The following is a 25,536-nucleotide window of genomic DNA, read 5'->3' as shown; positions in this document are numbered from 1 at the left end:
TTCTGCCATTGACAGGCACTTTGATTCCATGTCTTTGCTATTGTAAATAGAGCTGTGATGAACATACGAGTACATGTGTCTTTTGGTAGAACATTTATTTTTCTTAGGCTATATCCCCAGTAATGGTATTACTGGGTTACATGGTAGTTCCAGTTTTAGTTCCTTGAGAAATCTCCAGCCAGGCTCAGTGGCTCACGCCTATAATCCCAGCCCTTTGGGAGGCTGAGGCAGGTGGATCACAAGGTCAAGAGATCCAAGACCATCCTGGTCAACATGGTGAAACCCCGTCTCTACTAAAAATACAAAAAATTAGCCGGGCGTGATGGCATGCTTCTGTACTCCCAGCTACTTGAGGCAGGAGAATTGCTTGAACCTGGGAGGTGGAGGTTACAGTGAACCGAGGTCACACCATTGCACTGCATCCTGGATGACAGAGCAAGACTCTGTCTAAAAAAAAGAAAAAAGAAAGAAATCTCCTAACTGCTTTCCACAGTGACTTAACTAATTTACATTCCCACCAACAATGTATATACATATATACACGTGTGTGTGTGTGTGTGTTCCCTTTTTCTCCACAGCCTTAGAGCATCATTTATTTTCTTTCTTTCCTTTCTTTCTTTTCTTTTTTCTTTCTTTCTCTTTCTTTTTCTTTTCTTTCTTTTGTTCTATCTCCTCTCTCTGTCTCTTTCTCTTTTTCTTTCTCTTTCTTTCTCTCTTTCTTCTTTCTTTCTTTCGATCGAGTCTTGCTCTTGTTGCCCAGGCTGGAGTGCAATGGCGTGACTTTGGCTCACTGCAACCTCTGCCTCCTGGGTCCAAGAGATTCTCTTGTCTCCGCCTCCCAAGTAGCTGTGATTACAGGCACCCACCACCATGCCTGGCTAATTGTTTTTATTTTTAGTAGAGATGGGTTTTCACCATGTTGGCCAGGCTGGTCTTGAACTCCTGACCTCAGGTGATCCACCCATCTCAGCCTCCTGAAGTGCTGAGATTACAGGCATGAGCTACCACACCCAGCTTGTTGTTTCTTTTTGGCTTTTTAGTAATAGCCATTTTGACTGATGTGATATGGTATCTTGTGGTTTTCATTTGCATTTCTCTGATGATTAGTGATGTTGAGCATTTTTTCATATATCTTCTTTTAAGAAGACATGTTCTTTGCCCTCTTTTTAATGGAGTTATTTGTTTTTTGCTTCTAGAATTAAGTTCCTTATAGACTCTGTGTAATAGACTTTTGTTGGATGCACAGTTTGTAAATATTTCTCCCATTCTGTAGGTTGTCTGTTTACTCTGTTGGTGGTTTCTTTTGCTATGCAGAAGCTCGTTAGTTTAATTAGATCCCACTTGTCAATTTTTGCTTTAGTCATAATTGCTTTTAAGGACTTAGTGACAAATTCTTTGCCAAGGCTAATGTCCAGAAGGGTATTCCTTAGGGTTTCTTATAGGATTTTCATAGTTTTAGGTCTTACCTTTAAGTCTTTAATCTACCTTGAGTTAATTTTTGTATATGGTGATAGGTAGGGGCCTAGTTTTATTCTTCTGCATATGAATAGCCAGTTATCCCAGCACCATTTATTGAATAGAGAGTCCTTTCCCCAGTGGCTTATTTTTGTCAACTAAGATTAGCTGGTAGTAGGTATGCGACTTTATTTCTGGGTTCTGTATTCTGTTCCATTGGTCTGTGTGTCTGTTTTTGTGCCAGTACCATGCTCTTTTGGTTACTGTAGCCTTGCAGTATAGTTTGAAGTCAGATAATGTGATGCCTCTAGCTTTGTTCCTTTTGCTTAGGATTGCTTTGGTTATTCAGGCTCTTTTTTGGTTCCATATTTATGCCAACTTTAGAATAGATTTTTGTAACCCTATGAAAAATGATGTTGGAAATTCCATAAGAATAGCATTAAATCTGTATATTGTTTTGTGCAGTATGGCCATTTTAACAAGTTTGATTCTTCCAATGCATGAGCATGGAATGTGTTTTTTGTTTGTGTTATCTATGATTTTTTCAGCGGTGTTTCATTCTCCTTGTAGACATTTTGCATCTCCTTGGTTAGATGGATTCCTAGGTGTTTTTGTATGTGTGGCTATTGTAAGTGGGATTACATTCTTGACTTGGCTCTCAGCTTGAACTTCCTTGGTGTATAGAAATCATACTGATTTTTGTATATTTTGTATCCTGAAACTTTATTGAAATCATTTATCAGTTCTAGGAGCCTTTTGGTGGAGTCTTTAGGGTTTTCCAGATATAGAATCATAGGATCAGCAAAGAGAGACCATTTGATGACTTCTTTTCCTATTTGGATGCCTTTTATTTCTTTCCCTTGCCTAATTACTCTGGCTAGGACTTCCAGCTCAATGGAGCAGTGAGAATTGGCATCCTTGCCTTGCTCCAGTTCTTAACGGGGATGCTTCTACCTTTTGCCTATTCAGATATTGGCTATGAATCTGTCTTAGATAACTCTTATTATTTTGAAGTATGTGGAAGAGGATTTTGGCCTATGGGTAAAGTAGTACGTCTAGAGCACATGGTCCTCATCACTGGAAATGAGGGGAGTATAAGATGGGTCCCAGAACTTTCATGGGGCAAATTCAGAAGGGCTTCTTCTTCTCTGAGAAGAGCTGACCACCTAGCAGCATGCTAAATGGGTTTCCCCAGGAAAGAGAAGAAATGACCCACCCAAGGCTGCTGGCACCCCAGTTAAAATGCTTATGTTGCTCAAAACTGAATTGAAAACATTGATCATGTTTGCTTAGCATCCCTCTCTCTCTTACTGGTACAAGTTGATTAAAACCCGTATAACAGCAGTAGCACAAGAAAGAGATGTTCAATCTACTGATATGGGTAAAGAAACTGTCTTTCACATTTTACCCCCAAATCCACATTCAGTTGAGTTTTAGGTATGACCGACCCATTCTCTTAAATGTTTGGCAATAGGAACTAGTGGACAGGCAGATGGGGTGTTGTTGCAATGAATTTGTTGGAACATAAAATGTTACTACTCTTTTTAGAAGGTTGAAGAAATAGTTGCTACTGAAGCCTTGTTGATGCCACTAAAATACTGTTCTGTTTTCACCCTCATGGACACCCCCATACTTTGTTCCCCTCCTGTTCCATGGTATTTTTACCACATGGGCAGCTCCTGTTACTTTTTAAAAAAGATTTCAGCTTTTAAAAATATGCCTGTTACTAATTTTGCAACTTTTATATAAAATTTCTTGGATGTACATGTTCTTCCTTAACTAGTAGTTGATTGTATTCAGTGGTTTCTAGAGAATGAATTCCAGAGCACAGCATCCACAAGGCACAGGACTTTTTGTAGCCAGGCTTTGGCGATGACAAAACAGGGCAGGATTCAGTTGGGACCTTGAGTGGGGAATGTTTTAAATAATTGATCAGAAAAAAGCAATTAATCTCTTTCACTAGAAGCCCTATTTTTTAATGAAAGGAATCTGTGCTTTTCCCTGGGCGTATGTTAACTGTCAGCTAAAGACGAATGGAGCGCCCAAAGTTATACCCTACTGAAATTTGACCTTACTAATTGAGATGTTTGTAATCATTTAGATGTTAAAGTTTCGCTTTGTGCCATCAGAGAAGAGTATTTGCTAAGTTGTTAATATCAAACAGACCAAGCCTTTTGTAAAAAAAAAAAAAAAAAAAAAAAAATTAATGTTCACCTATAGATATTTTTGGTTAAAAAGACTAATGCCTTTGTCAAAGCATAATTTTCAAAAAATATAGTACACTCGTACAAATCTGCAATGAGCATGTATCAAAGATTTATTCAACTTATTGATGACAGAACCAGCAGGATGGTGAAGTTGGTTCCAAGGAGAACTGAAGTTGGATTGACTGGGTGCAGTGGCTCATGCCTATAATCCCGTTACTTTGGGAGGCCAAGACAGGAAGATCACTTGAGGCCAAGAGTTCAAGACCAGCCTGTGTAACATAGCAAGAAAGCAGCCTGTCTATACAAAAAAATTTAAAAATTAGTTGGGCATAGTGGCACATGTTTGTAGTCTTAAGCTACTTGGGAGGCTGAGGCAGGAGGTTTTCTTACACCCAGGAGTTCAAGGCTGCAATGAGCTATGATCATGCCACTGCACTCCAGGCTGGGCAACAGAGCGAGACCCTGTCTCTGTCTCTCCCTATATATATATATAAAATAAAATTTAAAAGTGGGTTATAAAGACATTCAAAAAGAAATGTCAGAATAAGATGGCTGGGCTAGATGTAAAACTGATTCATGGTTCAACACAATAATAAAACCAGACAGAAGTCATCTGCATCTCCATTGGACAAGAATATAAAAGTTAACATTAACTTATAAAGTCTGGGCCTTTCATCAATAGGAAAGGGCTTGTCCAACACAGATCTGGTCTCCTCTGGATAATGAAATAATCCTTGTACGAGCTGTTAAACAGTGCTCCAGTATGACGTTTAGACAACATGCTTTCCTTCCTTTACCTTGTTTATAAGTTTTGGATAATTTTTCTTAACATTATTATTATTAAAGGTGAACTTCCATTTATATGAGGAACCTAGAGGAGTTAAATTCATAGAGACATAAAGTAGAATGGGGTTGCCCTGGGCTGGAGAAAGAGGGAATAGGGATTTTAGTGGGTACAGAGTTCTAGTTTTGCAAGATGGAAAGAGTTTGGTGGATGCATGGTAGTGATGGGCGGACAGCAATGGGAGTGTACCTGATGCCACTGACCTGTACACTTAAATGTGATTCAGATGGTCCATTCTTTGTTATATGTATTTCATCACAATTAAAAATAAAGTTGCAAAATGGACTGACATGTGACTATATGTAGAAAATATAAATAATTCTTGATCCTCCTGAGAGAACCAATTTAATGGTTCTGTTTGTAACTTTCCCCTGTTCATAAAACATAACTAGACATAGCTAAAAATAGGATTATCAAAATTGTTTACTCTGTGACATTTGTTCTTTTCCCTTAACAATATACCACAGACAGATCAATGTCTACAACCTAGAGAGCTATCAATATCCACAACCCAGAGGGCTAAATTCATTCTTTTTAATGCCAACTCCTAGACTGGACATAGCATAATTTATTCAACTATTTTTCTGCTAATGAAAGTTTAGATTGTTTCCTGTTGTTTTTCTTTTCCTGCCAATACAAATGCTGTTTTAAAAAATGTTTTACTACAGCAGAGCAGTGCTGAAGACCAGGTTTTGAGTAGTGACAGCAAGAAGGCAGAGGAGGGACTGGATCCAAGAAACACCTCACTGGGCTGGGCGCGATGGCTTATGCCTGTAATCCCAGAACTTTGGGAGGCCAAGAGGGGTGGATCACCTGAGGTCAGGAGTTTGCAACCAGCCTGGCCAACATAGTGAAACCCAGTCTTTACTAAAAATACAAAAATTAGCTGGGCATGGTGGCAGGCACCTGTAATCCCAGCTACTTGAAAGACTGAGACAGGAGAATTGCTTGAACCCAGGAGGCAGGGGTTGTAGTGAGCTGAGATCACACCACTGCACTACAGCCTGGGCAACAAAGAGCAAAACTTCATCTCATAAAAAGAACAATAATAATAATAAGAAACACCTCATTGGGGAAGTGGGTTGGATTTGGTCCAGTTGAAAATGTTGATATTGGCCGGGCGCAGTGGCTCATGCCTGCAATCCCAGCATTTTGGGAGGCTGAGGTAGGCAGATTACCTGAGGTTAGGTGTTTGACACCAGCCTGACCAACATGGTGAAACCCCGTCTCTACTAAAAATACAAAATTAGCTGACACATGCCTGTAATCCCAGCTACTCAGGAGGCGGAGGCAGGAGAATTGCTCGAATCTGGGAGGTGGAGGTTGCAGTGGCCAAGATTATGCCATTGCACTCTAGCCTGGGCAGCAAGAGCAAAACTCAGTCTCAAAGGAAAAAAAAAGAAAAGAAAATGTTGACGTTGATGTAAGAGAATGGATGCAGCTACCATTTTGATGAGAAAGGGAACAGAAAAAGAATAGCAGAAGGTTTTATGAGGGGAATGGCAGAGAAACTGCGAGAATAGGGTGTGTTTTGAAATGCTGAGTTTGAGATAGGCATGGGGTCTCTCTGTGCCCATCAGACAGCTACAAATCAGCGTCTAAAGCTTGGGGAAGACATCAGAGAGAGATCACTGATTTGAGCATCCCTTGCATAAAGTCATAAGTGAGGCTATGAGAGTGGATGAGGTCTGTTCCCAGGGAGGCCTTAGATTACAGAGGAAGGAGATGGCACCCATGGGAATGACTTGCATTTAGGGATCTGGCTGCCGAGACTAAGAAGGAGTAGACAGAGGAGGAAAAACAGGAAAGTAAAGACTGGGGAGGCTGGAGAGGCAAGAGTCTGAAATTGTGACAGCTGGTCCATTCTTAGCAAATGTAATCATGTTAAGTATCTTTTAGGTATCGGCATCATAGGCTCCCCTTCTCACTGCTTGTTATATATGCCTTTAAGAACACCTGCCTCTGTGAATCTTGTCAAACACTGGTTTCCTTGTATAAACCACCAGAAATAATGATATGCTTTGGTACGCCACCTTGAGCACTACTTTGAATTTAAGGAAAAAGCCAAATCAAATCATTATAGGGCACAGTTTGAATGTAGCATAACATCTCTCAGTAGTGCTAAGAATTCATTTTTTAAGGCTACATTATGTTCATAGAAACTAGGACTTTATTAATAAAGGATAGTGTATGTCAATTTCATAAAACCATATGATCTGGAAAAGGCTGCAGAGAGGTGCCCTAAGAAAGCAATAAATACAAAGAATTTCTAAACATTTAGAATTGGCTCTGAAACTGTCTCAATCTACTTTTGTGTATTGCCACCAGATCACCCTATTGACACCAGATCTTTGTATAAAGACTGCATTTTTAAACCATAGGTGACTGGAGGAGAAAATTTGGGGAATTACCAGTAATCCAAATGCGTTGTTTTGTCACTTCTCATGGCTTTGAGAAATCCTAAGTTTGGAAAAATAACAGTCATCAGAACTTGATGTCACTGAGGAGTGAAATCAGTGGGAGCGCCAAGTGTCAGGCAGGATTCAATTTTTTCATACATTGCATTTCCTGTTGTATATTAGATACAATTAGGTTCCTGAAGAAGAATCAAAAGAAGACTCTCACCCTTCAAATACCTTGCCATCTTCTAGAAAAGGAAGATATGTACACAGACAGATATTGAAGAAAACACTCTAAGGTTCTCTGACCCTCTACACCCAGACTGCATATTGTTGCTGAAGGAATTTTCAATCAGAATGAGGATAGTCCATATGTGGGTTTCCCTGACCCACAGGACCCATTTAGGGAGGAAGAAGCAGGTGCGAGAACAGTGGGGACAGAGGAGAGGCTGGCAGGTAGGTGAGAGGAGGCAGCAGGTGGTGAACGAGCTGTTTTCCAGATAATATGATCACAGGAGTATTTATAGGCTGGTCAGTTTCAGGCATGATGGACTCAGGCCATAATGTTGGGTTACTTAATAATGAATTGCAAAGAAGAAGGTCATGGCTGTGGAGTGTTGCTCTAAACAAAGACTGGTGAATCCACAATGGAAAGCTTGTCTGTGGGTTCCAGGTCACCTTGAATGTCTTCAGTAGCTTGTAGTTAGTGAAGAGGCCTGACTGAAGGTGGGGCAGTTGTGATTTTCTTCAGAACCTTCCTGTTGCTCAGCCCTAGTTCATCTAGATGCATTAAGGAGTCATGGGAACTCAGCAGATGAACCCTCAAAGCATTCCAGCAGGTCCTCAGGAAAGCAGTTTATTGATTGAATTCACCTTGTCTCCACCCCAACTGAGTACCAAATAATCAGGAAGAATCCTAGACTCCTTGCCTAAGGTATTGTAAATTGGAATCAGTTGACCTTAGGGCTAGCGAGGGTAAGGTCAGAGATTTCCAGCTTTGGCTGTTGCTTCTCAGCCTTGGCAGAGAAAAACCTTTACTGTCAGGGATTGCTTTGGGTTTTATTTACAGACAAGTTGTTGTGACCTGCTCTGGTCTTGTCTGAACATGTAGACCAGGCCCAAGCTCCCAGTGCCTGTTTGCACCATCTCCCTAATCCACAGCTGTACTGTCAGAAAGAGATGCCAAAATCCAGATACAATAAAGCAGCCAAATGACAGGTCTTTCCTCCTTTGCCTGTTCATTTTTTTTCTCTCCATAACATATAAATAATTGGCTCATTCTATTTACTGCACAAAGAGAAAATGAAATGTCTGAATGTTTCATAGCAGTGGGAAAGTAGTTCCAGAGTGTGAAAAAAATAGCTATCGGAAATTCCAGCTACTGCTTTTGGCATAATGGAAATTTATTATTCAACTCCACAACAATCTTGGCCCAAACCATGAAGTTGTGTGGGCAGGCAGTGGGCACCTTTCCTAAATAGCGCACTGCCAGGGACACCTTTGTTCATATTTGAGACAGCCTGAACCAAGGGTATCTTTCTATCAAAGGGTGTTTGATTATCTCCAAATCTTAGACATATCACAAAAGCCATTGAGACCTAGCCAGTGGATTTTACTCGTATGAGCTATTGCATCGCTCCCAAGGGGAGGGTCAGAGCCCAATAATAAATAGCTCTTTGTACCAGTCCCCTCCCTAGCCCCAAACCATTGAGATCATAGAGTAAGCAACCAGTCAGTATTCAGTAGGAGTGCTGCTCAGCAGTGTGGCAGATAATGACCAGATGTGAACTTTTCTTTCTACAGTGTGTGGCTGTGACCTGGCACAAGGGGGCTTCTTCATAAAGAACGGAGAGTATCTCTGCACCCTGGACTACCAGCGGATGTACGGGACACGCTGCCATGGCTGTGGGGAATTCGTGGAAGGAGAAGTCGTGACTGCTCTGGGCAAGACCTACCATCCCAATTGCTTTGCTTGTACTATCTGCAAGTAAGTGAGCTTATCCTTCCAAAGCCTACAGCTTCCTCCAACAGAGAAATGCTGGTTGGGGCTGTTAGAGCTTGGATTATATACCTTTGATTTGAGTAGCACACAGTCTTATCCTTAGACTTCTTTCTTACTGTACTATCTATCAGTCTTAGTAAAAAAGTAGATTAGTTGGAAACTGATGCGTGGTGTCCTCTGCAAAGTAATATGACTGATTTTTTTTTTTTTTTTTTGAGACAGAGTTTTGCTCTTGTTACCCAGGCTGGAGTGCAATGGCGCGATCTTGGCTCACCGCAACCTCCGCCTCCCGGGTTCAGGCAATTCTCCTTCCTCAGCCTCCCGAGTAGCTGGAACTACAGTCACGCACCACCGTGCCCAGCTAATTTTTTGTATTTTTTAGTAGAGATGGGGTTTCACCACATTGACCAGGATGGTCTTGATCTCTTGACCTTGTGATCCACCCGCCTCGGCCTCCCAAAGTGCTGGGATTACAGGCTTGAGCCACCACGCCCGGCCAATATGACTGATTTTAAGACTACTGAAACCAATTCTGAAGCAGCTCTGGCTCTCAAAACATTTTTGGGCAATAAAAGCATCGGGGGTAATGGTGTAACTGCTTAGAAGGATAAAGCTTATTTGGAAGTATAAATTCTTAGGCACGTGTGTGTGTTTAAAATGGTCTCTTTCATCTATAATAGAGGGGGGCAAACTGTGTCCCATGGGCTGAATTAAGCCCAATACCTGTTTTTGTGGATAAAGTTCTATTGGAACGCAGCCACTCCCACTCTTGTGTGTGTCCTACGGCTGCTTCCGCACTGCAGCAGCAGAGTTGAGTTGTTGTGACAGAGACCTTATGGTCTGCAAAGTCTTAAAAAATATACGACCTCGTCTTTAGGGGGAAATATTTGCCAACCTCTGCTCTCTACGTATCTGTCATCTACCAAGGTTAAATCTTAATAGTGCAAACTAGCTTGATTAAAATGATTAGTCAGTCTGGGCATGGTAGCTCACCCTTATAATCCCAGTACTTTGGGAGGCCAAGGCAGGCAGATTACCTGAGTGATCAGGAGTTTGAGACCAGCCTGGTCAATATGTTGAACCCCCTTTCTACTAAAAATTCAAAAAAATTAGCTGGGCATGGTGGTGCACCACTTGGGAGGCTGAGGCAGGAGAATCACTTGAACCTGGAAGTGGAGGCTGCAGTGAGCTGAGAGCACACCACTGCACTCCAGCCTGTGTGACAGAGCAAGACTTCGTCTCAAAAAAAAAATAAAAATAAAAATAAAATAAAATGATCAACCAGAGAGTAGTGTGAGTGAGAAAACATGGTGTTTTTTGTGTTTTGAGGGCTGCATGTTATAAAACTAAGATAGGTTTGATTCCTGTAACTAGGAATCACCACCAAGGGACAGCTGCTTTACTGATCCATTCTAATTTGGCAGTTTGGCAATCCAGTGCCTTTTGAAGTGGTGATCTATTTGCTATGCCTTTCTAAAAATCCCAGTTCATAGGAGACGTGTTGTCTGCTTTTCAGCATTTTATGTTTCTAAGACAGAGAGATGTAAGCTCTAGAAGGGTAGATTCAATATTGTATAAGTAACTAACAAGATAATACTGATAAATAAATCATAAGACACAAAACATTCATAATATCTTTATAGCTATGTATTCGCTCATTTCTCCATTTCATTTTTTAAGTTTCATAATTTTAAAATTCTGGATGAATAAACTGAATATTTTTTTGTATTTAGTCAAAAGCAGAGTTCTTTCCTGATTTTTCCCTTTCCAGGCTGTGGTACACAGCCTGGCTAAGAGTCCTGGGCTGGCACTGAGCCTCAAGTCCTAGTCTTACTTCCCAGGTTGCGTTGAGACCTATGTGAATTAGCTTTTTCAAGGCAATTGCCTCCACCTTAGAATGAGAGGCTGTGAACTAGAAGCGAGTGATTTTTCAAGCCTGGCTGATCACTGGAATCTCCCGGATGGGGTGGGAATGGCCTAGAGATGGGGGTCTCTCTACAAAGATCCATTTCTAGCCTATTTTCCACCAAAACCTGTATGCTAATTTAGTAGTTTCTGGAGAGTTCTCAAGTATGTTACTCAGCCAGGCTGGAAGGCCCTGTTCCCAGTAAACTCTCTTGATCCTGACCCTGAGAGGTCATTGCTTTGAAGTTGATATAATGATATGCAAAGATTTATTAACTATGACCCTGTCCCTGGACATTTGAGGCAGCAAAAGAGTTCTTACTGTTACTACGGCCTCTCCTGCTGCTGAATAACAATAATTCTGCTTGAATTTGGGGCCTCCCTTATAGTTAATAAGTTATATTCATACATAAGTTAATTTAACCCTCTTAGCATTCTGTGATGGGAACCAGGAGTTAATATCTCTAGAGTGACTTTGAGGCTCACAGTTTAAGGGACATTCCCAAGTTAATGGGTTTAAACTCAAGTTTTCTAACTCTAAATCCAGGTCTCTTTCTATTATGCAAGTAAAAGCAGGAAGTTATCCAGTAAGGGAAGAGGATACAGGGAGGGAGGAAATTCCTGAAAAGGGATATTTACAAAACAACAAAACTCACACTTCAGAAGGCCTGGCCCAAGTTGAGAACTGGATTCTGGCTTGTCCCATAAAGGATCTATGTGAGACTTGGGTCTAAAATAATAAGCTTGGATGGGAAGGAAGCCTTGGGCTTGGGTGGGGTAAGTGAGGTGCCTCTGGGGGATGCAACATGTAGAAGGCACTTAATCTCAGCATCCTGCAAGTGCAGGGTCAGCCATGGAGCATGAGTCCCTCTTTAAATGCTGTGCCTGGCGTGGTCAGAAGCAAAAGAACCTGTGCTTTTCGTGTCAAGTGGGTCCTTGACTTCCTGACACCTTCCTTACAGAACAGATTTAAGATTTGTTGAGGTTCAGCTAATGAATGTGAAGCAGCAGGGTGACTGGCATCCAGCAGAGTGTGATTTTTTTATTCTTAAAACAAGTTCTGAGTTGGTGGATGCCAGCTGCACCTGCCTGTGGCCTGATCTCCCTAGCTGGTCAATCCAGGCATGTTACTCCACCTCTCCGAGCCTTCGCTGTACCACGGAAAGTGACATAGCACTGCGCGTGGAGAGGACACCAACTGTCCTCAGGACTTCTAAAGTGTAAGGGTGTAAGAGTTTAAAACTCTCCGTGATGACTGGAACCGACCACAGTTGTGGGGTCGTTTTTAGTCCAAATTTACCTCTATGCGTTTATTACAGTTAATTGCCAATTGTTAGGCTACGGAGGGGCAACTTAAAGGGACATAACAGCTGTGGAAGTAAAAATGAATGTCCAAAAGCTGCTATTTGCTCTGAAGTAATGTCTTCTGACTCAGATTTGTGGTGACGTTCGGCTTGTGAGTTTCACATTTCCTAACTGACAGCATCACACATTTGAAAAATCACGTTGATGGAGATTATTGGCTCATGGGCCAAGTGCGAGTGGGCATAGAAACTGTCATATGTCTACTAATTATTGACTTTTTTAAAAGGCTGTCTGCCTGGTCACCTGGGAGAAGAAACTGATCACCTACATGCAGAAGGCAATATTTTTGCCAAATATGCTGCTATTGATGAACACCTACTATGAAGAGAAATTATCTTTCTGAAATGAAGCTAATATGATTTCTTAAACGGATATTTACAGCCTGTCCTGCTTCTCCCAGTTTATAAGGAACTGGGTCTCCAGTACCATGAAACATTCAGTTCACCCATGTAGATGTCCAGCAAAATCTAATTCGGCATAATCATCATGGAGTTCTAGGCACAGTCCCAGGGAACCGAAAGACTTACTGCTTATTGCTTGACCTGTAGCCAGTTCTCCTGGGGCGGTGCCTTAAGCTTCACTGGGAATTTATGGTATTTAAAATATTTTTTCATGAAGGACCTTCCATTTGGAAATTTACTGTTCTGTGTGCTTTGCTAGGTGACTTGTTGGAACATCTCTTCGCTAATGAGTGGAGGTAAATCATTCCGTTTTACTACCTGGTTGCCCTTAGAACCGGTACATTCCCCTTCGCAAAATGAGGCACATTTATTTGTTTGGACTGTCTCCAGCTGGCTGGCTTGGTTATGACTGTGTTTCAGACGTGTTGGCTGCTGCTTCTCCAAGAAATAAATGAGCACCGGAGGGCAGCAAGCAGAAGGAATAAGGAAAAGGAATGAAATTGCTGCAATAACCTTGAGGGCTGTGTCTTTCTGTCTCCAGGCGTCCGTTTCCACCCGGAGACCGAGTCACATTCAATGGGAGAGACTGCCTTTGTCAACTCTGTGCACAGCCGATGTCATCCAGTCCGAAAGAAACTAACTTCTCCAGCAGTAAGTGCCCCGGTGACCTACTGACATGAATACCTGTGTAGTCCAGAGGTAGCTCAGGCAGGTGCCTTCCTTTTTGAGAAACCCTGTTAGCTGAAAATGAGAGTTATCTATCTACTTGAATAGATATTTCTCCAAAGATGACATTAAAATGACCAACAGGTACATGAAAAGGTGTTCAGTGTTATCAGTCATAAGAGAAATGCAAATCATGAGATACCACCTCATACCTGTTAGGATGTCTATTATAAAAAAGACAGGAGGTGACAAGTGTCAGCCTAGGTGTGGAGAAAAGGGAACCCTTGAACACTGTTGATGGGAATGTGGATTATTAACGCAGGCATTTTGGAAAACAGCACGGAGGTTCCTAAAGAAATTAAAAGTAGGCCAGATGTGGTGTCTCATGACTGTAATCCCAGCACTTTGGGAGGCCGAGGCAGGAGGATTGCTTGCCTCATTTGAAAACAGCCTGGGCAACATGACAAAACCCTGTCTCTACAAAAACTGACTGGGTATGATAGAGCACGTCTGTAGTGCCAGCTATGTGGGAGGCTGAGATAGGAGAATGGCTTGAGCCTGGGAGGTGAAGGCTGAGGTTGCAGTGAGCTGAGATTGTACCACCACACTCTAGCCTGTGTGACAAAGCTAGACCATCTTCAAAGAAAAAGAAAAGAAAAGAAAGAGAAAAAATGAATGAATTAACAAACTACCATGTGACGCAGACATTCCTTGGTATATACAAAAAATCTAAAATGTGAAAAAAATTAAAGTAGGAACAAAATTAAAGCAGAATAAAAGAGCTGCATTTATATGGGGCAGAGAAGACTTCTCTCAAAGATGATACCCAAGGAGACATTTGAAGAAAGTGTGGAAACTAGCTGTACATACATCCGGGGACTTGTCATTATTTATAAGGTCTTGTCTGACCTGTCAGAATCCATAGAGAACCTACTTATTCCAAAATAAAAGTAGTTGGCCAAATTGAGCCATTTCTTCTGTAAAATAACCTCGAGTAGGCCCGTTAACACACATATGAAGTGGATGCATTATGAACTGTGGGCACCAAGCAAGGAAGCTCTATGCCCATCTCTTTCCTGGGATATTAGGAAGTGAACTAGAGATTTGCCTTAGTTTCTGTGGCTTTTGCCAGTCCTTGGGAGACTTGGAATACATGTCATTAAGCCCTTAAGTGAGTCTTAATAAGTAAGAATGAGATAAACTACTTATGCACCAGAGAAATTCAGTGCAATTTATAATAGTGATTTCAAATCTTCCTATTAAATTTGAAGTCTTATACTTGTTAAAAATATAAATGTTCTGTCTAAAGCATTTGCATAGAAATTGGATTTTGACCACTGGGAGGAAAGAAGAAAATATACATATTAGTGCATCTTATTCAGCACACGTAACTGGATCCTTGGCATGTGAATTTATGTGACCTGCTGACAAATAATAGCAGCTTGGGTGGGGCGACAGCTACAAAGCAAGGCACCGTCTTAGACCAATAGTAGGGTTTTGAGTCCTTCACCATTCCTACGACCCTGCCCCAAACACAAGAGATACAGTTACCTCTTGTGTGGAGGTCACTGGGAAGGTAACCTCCAGTGGGAATCATCACCCCATGATCTGGGAGGGCTTGCTTTGAAAGTACATTACCAAAAACTTTGAAGGAATTCTTGCCGAGTTAAGAAAAAGAGGATTTTATGATTTTGATGATTTCCAGGATACGGTGACAGCTGTAGTAGAGAATCATGTATGGGACATGACATGGCCTGTCATGGGAATGGCTGTGTCCTTACTGTGAAGTCCTTTAGTCCAACTATGTTTTTTACTAGGTGGGGAAACTGAGGCTCATGGGCGTACTTAAGGTCACATAAACTATCTAGTAAGATAGGGTCAGATGCAGGTCTTCTGGCTCCTGATTTTTTGCTCATGCTCTCTCTTTTTTAAATCTAATACTCTCATTGTTTGGTTTAAGAAATAGAAGTCTGATTTTTTTTTTTTTTTGAGACGTAGTCTCGCTCTGTCACGCAGGCTGGAGTGCAGTGACCCAATCTCGACTCACTGCAACCTCCACCTCCGCGGTTTAAGCGATTCTTGTGCCTCAGCCTCCTGAGTAGCTGGGATTACAGGCAAGTGCCACCACGCCAGGCTAATTTTTGTATTTTTCCTAGAGACAGGGTTTCACCATGTTGGTCAGGCTCGTCTCAAACTCTTGACCTCGTGATCCACCTGCCTCCGCCTCCCAAAGTGCTGGAATTACAAGAAGCATGGCTGTGTAATTTGGGAACACATTTCCTAGTCACAATTCTACCACATGTTGATTCTGATTTTTATTAAATTTGTTTCTTTATATTTCCTGTTTTTATATGGCATACATGTTATATACATGTAAATGAAAAATAAGCATTGCATGTTTAATATTAGATTTAACAATTGTTGCTTATGTGCAAATTGTTGGACCAAGTCGTATTTCTCCTTTGCTTCCAATGGATGAAATCCCATTGCTATGCAACCGCTTTGGTCAGGATATCTTTATTTTTAACAGATACTTCTCTATTTAAATAAGTACTCAAATGGCATTTATGGGGTATGTGAGTGTCTATAAAAAAGAAAGCTCTTTTATATGGATTCACACTTGCAAATTACCCAGACTAGACAGGCACACAAATATTAAAACAATGGGAATTTTTGGCAAGTTTCAGAAATTCACTGGAGCATAATTAGAAAACACTTGTTTGCTATTTGTAACTCTTCAAGAATTGCTCTATACTTTTAAACTAGCCTATGTGGTTTATTTAGTTCCTTTTTTATGACTTTTTAAAATTTTTTAACTTTTTAAAAAATTCCAGGGTACACGTACAAGTTTGTTACATGGGTAAACATGTGCCATGGTGATTTGCTGCACCTATCAACACATCACCTAGCTATTAAGCCCAGTATGCATTAGCTCTTTTCCCTTCTAAACTGAGTAAAGCTTCCTAAATGGAAGTAGAAAGTGGCCTTTTTAAAGTGTGAATCTCTCCCTTGATAATGTTCGCAGAGTCAGTGAAATATACCAGAAAGTCAAAGCCAAGGTCCTCTTTTTCCTTTGAAATATTCTGTTCAGAAATGAGTTTGCTCTTCTGAACCACAACTTTATTTCACATTCTGTGACTGGTTTCCCATAATCACTAAATAGGAGGGGAGGACAGCAGATAGGTAGAGAAACACAAGCAAAGTGGATGGAGTGACATTTATATGAAAGAGTCTCTGAGCTTACTGAGGAAAGGTACAGCCTTTTGATTTCAGCTGCTTGGAAGCTGCCATGTCTGTTGTTCTGGTTTAGGAAGAACTCCCACTGGAGAACTCTGTTCAGTGCTTCCTCCACCTTGCAGTAATTCTTCTAACCTTGATATTGATTTTATTTTCTTAATCAAGCACTTACATAGTACTTATGATATATCAGGTACTGTGTAACTAGTTTATATTATTAACTCATTTAATCCTCGTAACAATCCTATACCTTGGGACTAATACTATCCCCTTTTCAGAGAAGAAGAAACAAAGGGTCACAGAGGGTAAATAATTTGCCCAAGGTCTCATAGATAGTATCAGAGCTGGGATCTAAACCCAGGCTATCTGGCTCCTGATGCCATGTTCCTGTCCCAGATATTTCTTTGATGATGTAAATATCATTCTGTGATTTTCAAAGACGTGAGTCCTGAGACTTGGAACAGTGGCATATTCATCTACAGATTATCCAGGAGCCCCGACTCCAGGAGCTATGCACTTCCTACATGTCACAGCAGCCTCCCTGTTATATTAACTTTTGGTGAATGGAAACCACCAGGCAAGTTTTTTGTTGTTTTGTTTTGTTTTGTTTTTGAGACAGGCTGGAGTGCAGCGATGCGATCTTGGCTCATTGCAACCTCTGCCTCCCAGGTTCAAGTGGGTCTCCTGCCTCAGCCTGCTGAGTAGCTGGGGTTACAGGCATGTGCTACCATACCTGGCTAATTTTTGTATTTTTAGTAGAGATGAGGTTTCACCATGTCAGCCAGGCTGGTCTCTAACTCCCGACCTCAAGTGATCTGTCTGCCTCAACCTCCCAAAGTGCTGGGATTACAGGCATGAGCCACCATGTGCAGCCAAAACCATCAGGAAGTTATTCATAGAAGCAAACAACTTCAATGAATTATTTAAAACTGTTGCTACATTTGGTCTAATGCAATTTCAATCCAGTAAGCAATACACTTTACATAAAAGCAAGATGGTAGTACAAATTAGCACACAGGGTTTTGGTAAGCATTAATTAGATTGTTTTACTGGCTGAATCATACTTTCAAAAAATATTATGTCCAGAAGATATGCTTTACCAGAAGATTAAGTACAATCTTCAAAGACTTCCTTCCACTCCATTCTTCATGTATTTACCAATAACGGAGAGAGAAGCTGGATTCCCATGGGTTAAGGAGTGATGCGAGAGAAAGTCTGTGTGTGGCAACTGAGAGTGTAGAAAATTGGGTTTGGGTTGTCATTTCCTGCAGGGTTCCTATGTGTTTCAGACATCTGAGCAGGAGTGGGCTGCTGTCTACAACCACCCTTTCCATGTCAAAGGGTGTCTGACTAGTGTCTGATGGCATGTGGGTTTGGGGAAATTGACAAGATGAACACCCACACAAACACATGCAAGCTCATCTTTTTCTTTTCCCTCCTCTGTGTGCAGCATCTTTATTCCAACTGCAGTTGGAACTCCTGCTGGTATCAGGACAAATGCTCTGGCTGGACCGAATTGAAATCATTTCAGATAAAATATCAAGTGCATGTTTCCAAAGGGGAGACAGATATTTCCAATTGTTTTACTTTTCTATTTAGTCCAGTGGCCTTTACTACGTGCAAGATAATTTTCTTCTATCTTTATGTTATCTCTCAAAAAAAAACATAATTGTCATGCTGAGTAAGCACTGTCTGCCAAGGGAGCTTAGGGAGATCTCCCCTGGCTCCCGAGTCCCTAGGGTCAGGCCCTGGCTCTTCCCCTTGCTGGCAACCTCTTTACCTCCCCATCCTCCACTTGCTCATCTGTGAAATGGGATGGTAATCGATCCCTACATTATAGGATGATATGAGTAAAAAAGTGCTGTGTGCTTACAAAACAGTAACTTACTGTTCAGGCACGATTTCTCAATTTTCATGGAAGATGGTTCCCACATTTTGTGACTCTGCTTTTGTCACTCTGCTGGTCATGACAGCTGCCTTTTTCTGCTCATTTGATATTTTCTACCCATATAAAAACTGACAAAGGCAGGAATGCATCCACACATATAGCACATGGATTGTTGGAGTTTGACTCATAGTGATGTGTTTTTATGACAGCATCTCCAAAAACAGATCTGCCTCTCCTTCTTTAGACATGTTCTCCCCATAGGATACAATGGCAGAGGAGGCCTGGCAGGGAACTGCTGAAGAGTAGGGGTTCTGGACAAGTTCTTGGCTGGTTCTGATTCCAACTCTAGCATTTAAAGGATACGTGGCCTTGAGAACTCAAACTTTCTGTGTCTCTGTTTTATTTATTTATTTATTTTGCCTATACAATGGGTAGTTCCTTTCTCATAGGCTTGTTTTGAAGATGAATAAAAATGAATATCTTAGAAGATTGATGACACATAGGATGCTCATGTGTTGACCATTATTCTTTAAGGAAGTTGTGAGCCTGGAATACTCAGGATCAGAAAAGAGAAGGAAAGGGAAGGAAGAAGAAGACACAGTATAATGGTTGAGAATGTGGGCTCTGCATTTCAGAGTGCCTGGGTTTGAACCCTTGTCCTACCTCTTCCTATTCATGTAGGCTTGGGTGAGTCATTTGATGTCTCAGAAACTCAGTGCTCGTCTCTATAAATTGAAGTAAATAAATTTTACTTCAAAGATTTGTTATAATGACTCAATGAGATACTAAATGGGGAGAGGGAACCTGTAAAAGCCACACAGGAGGAAACCCACCCAGAACAAAGGCTTCATTATTGCGTGTTTTGAGAAGTGAAATTGGAAGGTAGAGCAACAAGGCCAGGTCCAAGGAGGCCTGGAGGAATTTGGCCACACGGAGTTCCTGAGGATCATTTTAACCTAGAGGATGATCAGATGAAAACAATGTTCTAAAAAGACTAAGGTGGTGATGGAGAGAGTGATATGCAAAATCACTAATTTGGGATCAGGGATCAAGGTTGGGGAGACCATTGATTGTAGTTACCAGTAATGGCTGTGGTAAAAGATGAGGAAGGTAAATGAAAGTCCCGTGTTTATAAAGATCTAGGATGCCATTCACTCATTCGACAAACATCTCATCCCATTGAGCACCTACTATGTTCCAGGCATTGTTCTAGGCATCAGCTAAATTGCTTTTGTTTTTATTTGTTTGTTTGTTTTTAAGATGGAGCTTCTCACTGTTGCCTAGGCTGGAGTGCGGTGGTGCAATCTTGGCTCACTCCAACTTCCACCTGCCAGGTTCAAGTGATTCTCCCACATCAGCCTCCCAAGTAGCCAGGACTACAGGCATATGTCACCATGATGGCTATTTTTGTTGTTGTTGTATTTTTTTGTAGAGACAGGGTTTTACTATGTTGGCCAGGCTGGTCTCAAACTCCTGACCTCAAGTGATCGACCCACCTTGGCCTGCCAAAGTGCTGGAATTACAGGCATGAGCCCCTGTGCCTGGCCTAAATTCTTGATTATACACTTAACATTATATTACTATTACACAGTTGTTATAACTAAGAAACTGTCATTGGTGCATAGCCAATTGCAGTTTAGTTGTTTATATGCATGCCCACCTCCACTACCAAGAAAATGAAAACTCGTGGAATATAAGGACTCTGTTGTCTTTCTTATACAAGGCCTAGCACTTAAAGTCCTAGATAAAAATTCCGGAAGTTGAATCAAAGCTTTCTCAACCTCTAGACAGTACTAATTACAGTCTTCTTGTTTTAGTATTCATTGAAAAACAACACACCTATTACAGAAAGATACAAAAGATATAAAGATCACCTGAAATCCCATCCCCAAGAGGTGACCTCTGTTAACATTTTGATGAACATTCTTCTGAATATTGCTCTAAGTGCTATAGACATGTCCACAGTTTTACATAACTTCTCCCCATAGTATTTTGTTTACATGTCTTCTTTTCAAAAATTACTTATTCTTCTGAGTGTCACACAAAAGGCCGAAACCCTTAAATTCACCTGGGTTGCTTGGCAGTGGGGTTAGCTCACGTGTGTCCTGGCAAAGCTGTGCTTTGATTTCCATTATAGCATATTACCATATAGCCCTGTTACCTCCTGGTATATTTCTCTCTCTGACCAGACCATCAGCTACTGAATGGCAAGAATGGTTTTTTTTGTTTTGTTTTGTTTGTTTGTTTGTTTGGGGTTTTATTTTGTTTTGTTTTGTGGCTTTTATGAATAGCACTGTGCACCTAGCACAGTTCATTTAGTGAGTGAATTGACACCATCCCAGGAGAGCCTTTGAGGGACTAAATCTCAGCTCCCAGGTCTAAATGGTGAGGTCTGATTGCTGTGCGAATGAAGATGCAGTTTGCATGCGTGAGAATTAAGGTGTACTGGCATGTTTAAACTCTCTTTTATTTTCTCATCTCACTTGCAAGTGTTTTCCCTTACTTAGTAACAGGGGAAGCACTTACTGCTTCTGATAAATTTGTTGATAACAGAATCACAACATGTTTTTAAGAAAAGGTAGAGGTGTCAGCGATTGTATCTCCTCAGCTTTGAATATAACACTGGAGAGCAACTACACCTCTCTGCACATCTATGGAGCCACCCCTGACCTGGAGGGGTGACCTGGTGAGGCAGTTTTAATATTGCTCTACTGGATATTGAGAATGGTGTTGAGAGGCTTTGGAATCTTGCACAGTAGCCAAAGGTTCACTGTAGTGGCAAGGGATATTGCAAAGAGGTACAGTAATATTTAGATTTTTCCTGCTGAAATCTGTAACAATGATGATCCAGACATCAAGAGCCCAGAGTGATCCATCTTTTCCCTCATCCTGAGCCTGGATTATCTTAGTTGCAAGAAAAGAAGAAAAGTTCCTGCTTTATAGGGAATGGGTAGAACTCAAGGATTAATTTAGAAGTGCTTTCAGTAGGTGGAAAGTTAGTGGCATTTTGTTACTTGCTGTTTTTGTTTCAGCACTTACGTGTCTTATGTGATAAAGCCCACATCTAAAAACTTATCAATAGACATGGAATTTTAATAGTTGGAACAGCATTTATTTCCCAGTTGAATTTTAATTTTTAAGTAGCAGTAAAAATTTAGCTGTTTTTACTGCTACTTGAAAAAGGTCTGCTTTGTAGACGTATATAATTGTATATTTATACAGATTGGCCACCACTGCTTTCAAGATTTGGGATCATTCTTATACTCCCCTAAAAATGTACCAAGATCCAAAAGGATTAAAAAAGAAAGTACTCAGACAAATATTCGTACATGAATGTTTGTGCAACTGCAGAGACAAGGTATAGCAATTGCTATTAGCAGTTGCCTCTAGGAAGGGAGAGGGAGAACTGGGTGGCTGGGAGACAGGGACAGAAGGGAAATGATTTTGACTGTATTTTTCACCATTTTTTTTTTTACCTATTTAAAACCGAAGTATATTGAAAAATAATATATTGTTTATTTTTCAAAATAAAAGTCTCATTCCGAAGTCTTGCTGATGCCTGCCCTTGCTGTGACCTTCAGCCGTGTGTGTATTAAGTGACAGGTCATATGATGAAAGTACTAAAAGTGACATTCTACCCCTTCTTTTCTTCCTCCTATCTTTGGAATAGCATAAATGAGCTGATGTTTGCTAATGAGTACGAATCTGAGAAGCTGACGTAGAGCTCAAGTCTGATTTCCTCTTTGGCCGGAGCCCAGGTATGCTAGGTGAACATAGCCAGTTAAAGATTTATCATAAACCTCTTCATCAGGTTAAAGTTTACACATAAATTAGGGAAATCAGCTCAGGGCAAATTTTCTGGAAATAATTTTTTTTTTAATTGAGGTGAAATTTACATAGCATAAAATGGACTTTTTTTTTTGAGACAGAGTTTTGCTCTTATTGTCCAGACTGTAGTGGCGTAATCTTGGCTTACTGTAACCTCTGCCTCCTGGGTTTAAGCAATTCTCCTGCTTCAGCCTCCCAAGTAGCTGGGAGTACAGGCATGTACCATCACGCCTGGCTAATTTTGTATTTTTAGTAGAGGTGGCGTTTCTTCATGTTGGTCAGACTGGTCTCAAATTCCCAACCTCAGCTGATCCACTCACCTCGGACTCCCAAAGTGCTGGGATTACAGGCGTGAGCCACTGTGCTCTGTCCTAAAATTGACCATTTTAAAGTGAACGTTTCAATGGCCTTTAGTGCATTCACTACAAATGTGCTTTTGTACAACCATAACCTCTATCTAGTTTGTCACCCCAAAAGAAAGTTCCTGTACCCATTAGGGAGTTGCTCCCCTCTCCCAGATTTCTCCCAGTCCCTAGAAACTACCAATCTGCTTTCTGTCTCCATAGATTTACCTATTTTACCTATTCCAGATATTTTTTATGTGAATGGAGTTATACACTATATAGCCTTTTGTGTCTGGCTTCTTTATTTAGTATAAATTTTTTTTGAGACAGAGTCTCACTCTACTGCCCATGGTGGAGTACAGTGGCATGACCTCCACTTATTGCAATCTCTGGGTTCAAGTGATTCTCCTGCCTCAGCCTCCCAAGTAGCTGGGACTACAGTTGTGCACCACCATGCCTGGCTAATTTTTTTGTATTTTTAGTAGAGATGGGGTTTTGCCATGTTGGCCAGGCTGCTCTCAAACTCCTAACCTCAGGTGATCCACCCTCCTCGGCCTCCCAAAGTGCTGGGATTACAGGCTTGAGCCACTATACCCAGCCTAGTGTAATCTTTTTTTAAAGCTTGATCCAGTTCGTACCATTTATCAGTGCAGTTGTGTTGCTCAGCAACAGGGATACATGCTGATAAATGCATCATTAGGTGATGCCATCATCATGCGAAGCTTGTAGGGTATACTTACACAAACCTAGATGGGATAGCTTACTACACACGGAGGCCATGTGGCATAGTCTACTACTCCTAGGCTACAAAACTGTATAGCATGTGACTATACTGAATACTGTAGGCAGCTGTAACACAATAAGTGTTTATGTGTCTAAACATATCTAAACATAGAAAAGGTAATGTATTATGCATCATGTTATGGAGGCCACAGTGTCACTAGGCGACAGGAATTTTTCAGCTCCGTTGCAATCTTATGGGACCACCGTCATGTACGCAGTCTGTCATTGAGTGAAACATCATTATGTAGTGCATGACTGTACTTCATTTCTTTTATGGATGAATAATGTTACATTGTATGGCTATATCACATTTTGTTTATCCATTCATCTGTTAATGGGCATTTAGGTCATTTCCATCTTTGGCTATTATGACTAGTTCTGCAGTGAACATTCATGTATGAATGTTTGTCTGAGTCCTTGGTTTTAATCCTTTTGGGCCTTGGTACATTTTAAGGGGAGTTTGCTAAGAATGATCCCAAATCTTGAAAGCAGTGGTGACCAATTTTCTTAACCTCTTCCAGAAATTACTGGGCTGGTGTCCAGTAGTGTTCATGTCATGGCAGGCTATGGCATGGGCATCATTGAATGGTGCTGGGTGACAGCTGGTAGCAGAGTTCATCCGGGTGCCTTTCTTCCTCTCGTTTGCTTTCTCTTCCACCCTTAGATCCTTCTCCTTTCCTACTGCTTTGCTTCTGCTGGCCATAATTTGAGCAGATGACCATATGGTCTTTGCTTAGCGTGCTGGTAGAAATTTACCCCAGATTTTCCAAAGTCTCCAGAAAAAAAGAGTATCCAGTGCTGAGAACACAGGCTTTAAGCTTCAGCCATGTTTGTTCTGGCTTCCTGCAAAAAAATATAAAACGACTGACCTTTGTGGCTCAGGGATCACGTAATGTTTGCAAGGCATGTCTGGATTATATTTTGTAAGCAGAAGGAAGAACTGCCCCAAGCCCACTGAGCAGCACTGGCAGAGCCATGTGCTCGGTCAGTGGTCACTTGCCCTGCCCTGACGAAGACCTCAGGGTGAGGACATTGTCTGCTACAGTCATGGCCAGAACTTTTCACCCATGCGGGTTAGAAGTCAGTATGTTTTGTTTTGTTTTGTTTTTGAGACGAGTTCTTGCTGTGTTGTCCAAGCTGGTTTCAAACTCCTGGCCTCAAGCAATCCTCCCACCTCAGCCTCCAGAGTAGCTGGGATGATAGGCATGTGCCACCACGCCTGACTGGAAATCAGTATCTTCAAGGTTGCCATGTGACCATCGCCTTTTCTGAGAGCATCCCATGACTGGGTGGTGCTTGGCTTTGCTGTGATAGTCTCCCATTTTCCTCTTGCTATGCAAATAGCATTTTCAGGTGAAAGAGAACTCTACTTTTGATTTCAGGTCAGTCTCTATGATGTTTACGTCATCATAAATAATGTGAGCAACCACGTGGGACCAATGGAAAGCAGTGATGTTCTGGGCCTGTCCTCCATCAGCTGGGCTTTTGAAATTGTTAGCTGGTCATTTTGAAGTTAAGAATATACTTATTAGTATGATGGTTTATTCTATACATAGTCCCTCCTTTTAGTTTTAGTTCTGAAAACATGCACATATACAGACACAAGACACACACACACACACACACACACGTGTTCTCGCTGACAGGACCTGAAATATTAAAAATGGAGCAGGTGACAAAACAGTCTTAATGTTTTATGCTAATATTTTTATTTCCCATAAAAGAATCTCTGTTACATTCCCAAGAAATACAGGTTTGTTACTATTTCTATTTATTGTTCAGAGAAATGGAAGAGTATCTGTTTAAGAGATTCTTATGCAAGGCAGTAGACACTGTCTTTAAGCAGATATTAAATTTCTCAGCTCCTAGCCAGTTTTCAGCAGCCTTTCAAAGTAGGCTTGATAAATGTATACTCTGAAGTAGCTGGTGTACTTGCTGTGTAGAAGGCACCTGTATTCTTCACCTTGTTCCAAGCAGGCCCTGAGAAATTCAGCCCTCATGGGCTCATCAGATCAGTCATTGACTCCAGCCTTGATTGCAGAGGCAGGTATAGGGGCCATTCAGAGTCATCCTCCAAATGTCACTAGTGGCGGTTCTTGGACTCTTAATTCTAATGCTTCTGGGAATGGGGTCTGAGTTGGTATTAAGTCCACAGCAGACTATCTTCTGTTTCTTTGGTGCTCACCATCATACATAGCAGCATTAGCCATGG

General features: G+C 41.2%; 1 protein-coding gene across 50 annotated transcripts in view; it reads left to right on the top strand.

Annotated features, from left to right (window-relative positions):
* The window catches only part of ABLIM1 (actin binding LIM protein 1), a 338,782-nt gene that overhangs the window by 189,998 nt on the left and 123,248 nt on the right, over positions 1 to 25,536 (top strand). For all 50 annotated transcript variants that reach the window (XM_035269167.3, XM_035269186.3, XM_002756613.6 and 47 more), the window contains 2 exons: positions 8,709 to 8,892; positions 13,120 to 13,229. In XM_035269167.3, the coding sequence (XP_035125058.3) occupies positions 8,709 to 8,892; positions 13,120 to 13,229 (294 nt within the window). The remainder of the gene's footprint in view (positions 1 to 8,708; positions 8,893 to 13,119; positions 13,230 to 25,536) is intronic.

The sequence above is a fragment of the Callithrix jacchus genome, chromosome 12 (assembly GCF_049354715.1).
Source record: "Callithrix jacchus isolate 240 chromosome 12, calJac240_pri, whole genome shotgun sequence".
NCBI lineage: Eukaryota > Metazoa > Chordata > Mammalia > Primates > Cebidae > Callithrix > Callithrix jacchus.
Note: the sequence above shows the minus strand (reverse complement) of the source record. Positions and strands in the feature narration are given on the sequence as shown.